General features: G+C 39.5%; 1 protein-coding gene across 1 annotated transcript; it reads left to right on the top strand.

Moving 5' to 3' along the window:
• The first annotated feature begins 1,943 nt into the window (after nucleotides 1–1,943).
• LOC129562774 (olfactory receptor 4K14-like) lies at nucleotides 1,944–2,876 on the top strand. Its single transcript, XM_088839848.1, has one exon. The coding sequence runs from the start codon at nucleotides 1,944–1,946 to the stop codon at nucleotides 2,874–2,876; it is 933 nt and encodes a 310-aa protein (XP_088695974.1).
• The last annotated feature ends 5,411 nt before the right edge of the window (nucleotides 2,877–8,287 follow it).

The raw sequence follows: 8,287 nt of genomic DNA, 5'->3' as shown, positions 1-8,287 counted from the left end.
CATATTTATAGCCTTTTAAAATATCTTATAAGTGAACTCCACCAGATTTCTGTCATTTGTAGATCTTATAATTATGTTTTCTCCAAGTTTAGGAAAGAGTCCTGTGGCCTCAACTGTCGCTATTCTCCCTGATGGTACAAATTCATGCTTTACATTAAAATTGTATATAATTGGGCATCTGGTCCCATCACTTCATGGGAAATAGATGGAAAAACAGTGGAAACAGTGTCAGACTTTATTTTTTGGGGCTCCAAAATCACTGCAGATGCTGATTGCAGCCATGAAATTAAAAGACGCTTGCTCCTTGGAAGGAAAGTTATGACCAACCTTGATAGTATATTAAAAAGCAGAGACATTACTTTGCCAACCAAGGTCCGTCTAGTCAAGGCAATGGTTTTTCCCGTGGTCATGTATGGATGTGAGAGTTGGACTGTGAAGAAAGCTGATCGCCGAAGAATCGATGCTTTTGAACTGTGGTGTTGGAGAAGACTCTTGAGAGTCCCTTATACTGCAAGGAGATCCAACCAGTCCATTCTAAAGGAGATCAATCCTGGATGTTCATTCGAGGGACTGATGCTAAAGCTGAAACTGCAATACTTTGGCCACCTCATGCAATGAGTTGACTCACTGGAAAAGACTCTGATGCTGGGAAAGGTTGGGGGCGGGAGGAGAAGGGGACGACGGAGAATGAGATGGCTGATGGCATCACCGACTCTGTGGACATGAGTTTGAGTGTAGTCCGGGAGTTGGTGATGGACAGGGAGGCCTGGCGTGCTGTGATTCATGGGGTCGTGGAGAGTCGGACACGACTGAGCGACTGAACTGAACTGAACTGAACTATTTAGATCAAATTTTGCTCAAAGACAGTAACAGAAAATATGATAAATGCCATTCTATAACTCATATAAAGCACAATAATGTCACCACCCCCCAATTTACTAAACAGAATATACAATGGTTCACAATCTGGCAGGTTTCCTATATTTATATATCATCTCAAATATGTTTTTAACCAAATCATGCTTTTTAGCTTGGAAGAATATTTTTCTTTTTAATTTGCCTCGAAGGGATGAAATTTACTTCATCTTTTGGCTTCTGGTGAGAGATGTTGGTTGGTGCTTAGGTATATAGATATGGCCACCCATCAAATGTCTTTGCCAGATATTGTTTTGAGTTTGTGTAGGTAAATGCAAGGGGCTTACCTGGTAGCTCAGTGGGTAAAGAATCCATCTGCAATGAGGGAGACCTGGGTTCGATCCCTGGTTTGGGAAGATCCCCTGGAGGAGGGTGTGGCAACCCTCTCTAGTATTCTTGCCTGGAGAATCCCCATGGACAGAAGAGCTTGGCGGGCTGCAGGCCATAGAGTCACAAACAGTCCAACATGACTGAACAACTAAGCACAGCACAGGTAAATGGAAAACAGAGGAGAGAAGGGGAGACTCGACAATGTACATTCAATTGTCATTGATGGCATTATTTTAAATTAAGTTTTAATTCAAATTCTTAGGTCTGTTACTTAAAAATAGTTAAAAATAGTGACAGGTGGACAGACTATAATACTATTAAGAAAATCTTTATATTCTCAATCCTACAAGGATTTTTGGTTCACCTTCTATACATTATTGATTCTATATTTGCTCATGGTCAAAGGATAGATAATGGAGAAAAAAATATTCCCACAACTCTCATCTATGCTGGAGTCTCCCAGAATGTCTAACTGCCCCTAAGGAAACACTGAAGTCTGAAAAAGGTGAATAAATATGTTGGTAGGTAATTGATTTAAATCTTCTATATAGCATAATTTATGTTCTCTCTTACAACTTAAAAACTATATTTAGATCACACTTAATCGATCACTTTCATGTGCCTGGGAAATGATAGGCACTTTCACTTATATCTCTTTTCTTTGTGTAGATTCAGAACAAAATCTGAGACCAGTGATAATGGACCTGCAGAATTATTCCTCCGTATCAGAATTTGTGTTGCATGGACTCTGCACTTCACAGCATCTTCAAAAATTTTTCTTTGTATTCTTCTCTGAGATCTATGTGGTCACTGTTCTGGGCAACCTTATCATTGTGGTCACTGTAATATCTGACCCCCATTTACACTCCTCCCCTATGTACTTCCTGCTGGGGAATCTCTCTTTCCTGGACATATGGCTGGCCTCATTTGCCACTCCCAAGATGATCAGGGACTTCCTTAGTGATCAAAAGCTCATCTCCTTCAGAGCATGTATGGCTCAAATCTTCTTCTTGCACTTTGTTGGAGGAGCTGAGATGGTACTTCTTGTTACTATGGCCTATGACAGGTATGTGGCCATATGCAAGCCTTTGCATTACATGACAGTGATGAGCCGGCGGACTTGCATGGGGCTGGTGTTGGTTTCATGGGTCATTGGATTTGTGCACTCCATCAGTCAGGTAGCCTTTACTGTAAATTTGCCTTACTGTGGCCCCAACGAGGTGGACAGCTTTTTCTGTGACCTTCCTCTTGTGATCAAGCTTGCCTGCCTGGACAATTATGTCTTGGGTATACTTATGATCTTAGACAGTGGGTTGCTTTCCATGAGCTGTTTTCTTCTCCTCCTGATCTCCTACACTGTTATTCTCATCACTGTCCGACAGCGTGCAGCTGGTGGGGTATCCAAAGCACTCTCAACTTGCTCAGCACATATCATGGTAGTCACACTCTTCTTTGGGCCCTGCATTTTCATTTACGTGTGGCCTTTTAGTAGGTTCTCTGTGGACAAGCTCCTCTCTGTGTTTTATACCATTTTTACTCCACTCTTGAACCCTCTTATCTACACACTGAGAAATAAGGAGATGAAAATATCTATGAAGAAACTGAAAAACCGACATGTGACTTTTCACTGAAGTCCAGCTTTCCAAAAAGTTATATGTTCTTATTCATTCAGAAGATATCTTTCTTTAATATAATTCTGATCAAATATTTCATTCTGACATGACATTGGTATAATTTGTATTGTGTTACATTATAGAGAAATAGTTACTGATTTCAACAAAATATATACATAATTTTGTATGTGATATTATATATATGCATATGTAATTGCTCATGCAATATATGTTTACTCAGGGCTTCCCTAATGGCTTAGATGGTAAAGAATCTGCCTGCAATGCAGGAGACACATATTCAATCGCTGGGCTGGGAAGAGCCTATGAAGAAGGGAATGGCTACCCACTCCAGTATTCTTGCCTGGAAAATACTGTGGACAGAGGAGCCTGGCAGGCTACAGTTCATGGGTTCACAGAGAACTGGACACAATGGAGCTACTAAGCAGGCATGCATGCGTATGTGTACTCAATTCCACACATCCTCCTTGGAATGAATTCCACATTCTTTAAGCCAGATTTCTCTTAACAATTTGTCTAACAAAATTGATTAAAAATGAATTTTTATTTCCTAATCATAGTCTAGTGGGGCTTCCCAGGTGGCACAGTGGAAAAGAATCTTCCTGCCAGTGCAGGAGATGCCAGAGTCATGGGTTTGATCTCTGGGTGGGAAAGAGCCCCTGGAGAAGGAAATGGCAACCCGCTCAAGTATTCTTGCCTGGGAAAATCCCATGGACAGAGGAGCCTAATGGGCTACAGTCCATGGGGTTGCAAAGAGTCAAACATGACTGAGCATACACACACATATACACATACACACAATTATAGTCCAACACACAAGGGCTCTCGGTTCATAGCATGAGATATTTGGCCCAGGGTAGGTAGCTTGAGAGTAAATAATACCATGTGAATCTTTGTCCTGGTTTTGAAACCCTGAGAGGAAAAATTGCTTCACAATTTCAGGATCATATTGCTTTAAAAAGCAAGATGGGGAGCACATGTACACCGGGGGTGGATTCATATCAATGTATGGCAAAACCAATGCAATATTATAAAGTAATTCAGTTCAGTTCAGTTCAGTTCAGTCGCTCAGTTGTGTCCGACTGTTTGTGACCCCATGAATCATAGCAAGCCAGGCCTCCCTGTCCATCACCAACTGCGGGAGTTCACTCAAACTCATGTCCACAGAGTCGGTGATGCCATCCAGCCATTTCATTCTCTGTCGTCCCCTTCTCCTCCCGCCCCCAACCTTTCCCAGCATCAGACTCTTTTCCAGTGAGTCAACTTGTCGCATGAGGTGGCCAAAGTACTGGAGTTTCAGCTTTAGCATCAGTCCTTCCAATGAACACCCAGGACTGATCTCCTTTAGAGTGGACTGGTTGGATCTTCTTGCAGTACAAGGGACTCTCAATTAAAATTTTTTTAAAACAGCCTATTATTTTTTCTTTTGAACGTGTATTATATTTAAACTTTTTTATTTAAAAACAATGCATGTTGTTGGTATTGAATTATCGAAGTCAATTTTAACATGAGAAAATCAATATATTATGGCCACATATTTCATGGTATAAACATAAACTTACTATATGATATACACTGGACTATTTAATTAATAAATCTTCACCTATAGTAGGTTTTTAATAAACATTGCATCTTACTGAGTTGATGCTGTCCCTTAAGGAGTCATCTATTAGGAAGCATTTGTCAGAATAACACAGATTAAGATCTTATGCTGAATTTTGAATGTCTTTGGATCCTAAAAGACAATCATAAGCAAAAATTAAGTTTGATATGAACTAAGTTAATGTTTAGAGGATTCAAGAAATTTTCTCATAAGTTTATTCGGAAACATCAAGCCAAAGGACAGAATTGGGTAATGCATGAATTATTTGACTAACTGGATGAAACTTCCAATAATTTTGGACATTGTTGTCAATCAGTAAAAGCATGCTCCTGGGTACTTTTGTTTTCCCCTCTGACTATAATCCTACGCATGTGCCTAAACAATAAAAGAATATAGACGGAAAACAACTTCTTCCTTGGGATATTTTCTCTGTAGTTATCTTGCTTGCTATTATGATAATACTGTGCTTCTACTTTATAAATTTGGACACAGTCAATTTTTATGACGATGCCCATATATGTGAACATTGTTGTTGCTCATTCGCCCAGCTGTGTCCAACTCTGCGACCCCATGGGCTGCAGCACGCCGGGCCTTCTTGTTTCTCACCATCTCCTGGAGTTTGCCCAAGTTCATGTTCATTGCCTCGGTGAACACTGAAAAAGCTTAAAAGGAAATCAATATCTGTTTGGGGATTAATTTCCTTAGTTTTTATTGATGTAATACAGATTTTTTGATTTCTAGATTTTGGACATAGCTCTTTTCATCATCAAAGATATAGCTAATACAATTCATAGATTTATCTACTCAGTTGACAAGTGTTTGTCAAGCACCTTCCATATTTAATGCACTGCACTAAGAATGAAGATAGAGTGTTTAAGAACACACATTTCCAGTTTAGTGGAATAAAGTTGGTTATGCACACAATCAAAGCATATTATTAAATTAAAGTTGTGATAGGAATAAACATGATATGCTCTGAGAGCAAATTAGAGGAAAACCTAGTGCAGTTTTGATATTCAGAAAATATTTCCCTTATTATTTCAGCTTTTCTATCTCCTAGGATTCTGGATTCTATTACTGCACACACATGTATGTGCACACACACATTTCATTTAGTTTAGCATGACTCAGTCACATAGTAAGTGCCCAAACATATGCTAAATCCTATGTTTCTTTTTATTAATAAAACTATCCAATGGCTATGTCCCATCTGTAATACTTGCTCAGCTCTCCATGTTGCTTATGCCAGATCCATGAAGACGGATGTGGACCATTGTATTATCAGTCTAGGTGGAGAAATCCCTGCATTTAAGCTGTCTGGACATAAACATGGATATTTGATGTGTTAGTAAAATTAGTGTGAAAGGAGTCATCCGTGTCTGTTTTCCACAGACTCTAAACTTTTGCAGAAAATTCACCACTGTCAATTCATACGAAGTCATACATTCCAAAAAGAGGAACTTCTTTGCGTTTTGAGGAACCATTTATAAAACTTATTTTCCTATTCTGAGATAAGGTAAATTAAATACATAATACAGTGTTTCTCGAAGTATAACTGAAAGCTGCTTATACTAAAAAATCACCTGGAATGATTTTTAAATGCAAATAATATGTTCTTCTTTTGTTAACTGTAAACTGCCTCAGGTAATTGTAATTCACAACCATGATTGAGAACCACAGAACAATTGTTGACATTATCAATCTGCAGGAGTAGTTGCTATTAAGGTATGATTGGAAGGATTTTCTTGTGAGAGAAATCTCTACTAATGGACCAGAAGGTGTTCTCAGAAGTATGTCTCTGCAACCCAGAAAAATCCCTGACAGCAAAAAGCTGGACAATTGTAGGACTCAATGTTTTTCCTCTTAGGGACCATTGCTGTCCTTCGATGCCTGATGTCTAGGATTCTGAGAACTATTGTTTTGTGTATTTTATGTTAAGTTACTTTAGAAGGAAAAGTAAATCCAGTCCTTATTATTCCATCTTAAGCAGAAGCAGAGAGCATCGTCTGTGTGATTGATATAAATATTCTTTTCCTGAAAATAAAATGAGTGTAAGATTGTAGAGATGCTGGATGTCGAGCGTTTCATCATGAATATGCAGAAAGGGGAACTGCTGCTGCTGCTGCTGCTAAGTCGCTTCTGTCGTGTCCGAATCTGTGCGACCCCATAGACGGCAGCCACTAGGTTCCGCCGTCCCTGGGATTTCTCCAGGCAAGAACACTGGAGTGGGTTGCCATTTCCTTCTCCAATGCATGAAAGTGAAAAGTGAAAGTGAATTGCCAATTCAGGGTCAATGCATGTTACAGGATGCTCGGGGCTGGTGTGTGGGGATGACCCAAAGGGAGGATAAACGGAGGAGGGAGGTGGGAGGGGGGTTCAGGAAGGGGAACTCATGTACACCTGGGGCGGATTCATGTCAATGTATGGCAAAACCAACCAATTTAATATTGTAAAATAATTAGCCTTCAATAAAAAAAAAAAGAAAGGGAATTCGCTCAGTTGTATCCGACTCTTATCGACTCCATGGCCTGCAGCCTACCAGGCTCCTCCTTCCATGGGATTTTCCAGGCAAGAGAACTGGAGTGAGGTGCCATTGCCTTCTCCGAGAAAGGGGAACAAGAAAACTCAAAAGTAAATTCACAATTTTGTTCAGTTATACCTGAAAGTATTGACTCTAAATAGTAGAGAGTGGCTCTCTTGCCAAATTCTGAAATATATCAACAGAATGATAATTCCTTTACATTCTATCAAGTGATATTTTGCATATATTAGGATAATAATATATTTTTCTTTTTCAATCTGCTCAATATAATACTACACTGAGAAATTCTGTAAAGTTGAACCATCTTTGGTTAAATAATACCAGGATAAATTCTACTTGATAAAGGAACGCAAATACAGGCTTGAGTTTGTAAAAGTATCTTTTTGAATCTGTTTGGGTTCAATCCCCGGGTTGAGAAGATCACTTGGAAAAACGAACAGCTACCCACTCCAGTATTCTGGCCTAGAGAATTCCATGGACAGAGGAGCCTGGCAGGCTACAGTCCACGGGGTCGCAAAGAGTCAGACATGACAGAGCGACTTTAACTTTCATAATAATTAGTAAGATTTGTTTATAATTTTATTTACTTTCTCTTTTTCATTTGGTATTGAATTTACAGAAGTTCTATAAAATAAGTTTGAGAACTTTTATTTTTCTGGAATACTTTTGCACAGGGGGAGAAATGTATTTTCCAGAAAATTTAGCAAAATCACCCATAAAGCTTTAACAGCCTGGTGTATTGGGAGAGGGATTATGTGGGGGACAGTTATGCTACCAAAATTCAATTATTTTTTGCCTCATTTTTATTTTGACCTTGCCAGATGTTTATTTTAATACTATTCAAATAAGTAACATTTTATTATTTTTACCTTTTATAGATAAACATTTTTACTGAAGAATTGCATACATTTAGAGTGCTGGAGAAGACTCTTGAGAGTCCCTTGGACTGCAAGGAGATCCAACCAGTTCATTCTAAAGGAGATCAATCCTGGGTGTTCATTGGAAGGACTGATGCTAAAGCTGAAACTCCAATACTTTGGCCACCTCATGCGACGAGTTGACTCACTGGAAAAGACTCTGATGCTGGGAGAGATTGGGGACAGGAGGAGAAGGGAACGTCAGAGAATGAGATGGCTGGATGGCATCACCGACTCGATGGACATGAGTTTGAGTGAACTCCGGGAGTTGGTGATGGACAGGGAGGCCTGGCTTGCTGTGATTCATGGGGTCGCGGAGAGTCGGACACGACTGAGCGACTGAACCGAA

The sequence above is a fragment of the Moschus berezovskii genome, chromosome 9 (genome assembly GCF_049115385.1).
Source record: "Moschus berezovskii isolate FMDL1 chromosome 9, NW_MosBer_1.0, whole genome shotgun sequence".
Classification (NCBI taxonomy): domain Eukaryota; kingdom Metazoa; phylum Chordata; class Mammalia; order Artiodactyla; family Moschidae; genus Moschus; species Moschus berezovskii.
The sequence above is the reverse complement of the archived record's forward strand: the minus strand, read 5'-3'. Positions and strand labels throughout refer to the sequence as shown.

Excerpts from the sequence above, each read along its gene's own strand:
- LOC129562774 (XM_088839848.1), top strand. The coding sequence starts at position 1,944 with ATGGACCTGCAGAATTATTCCTCCGTATCAGAATTTGTGTTGCATGGA.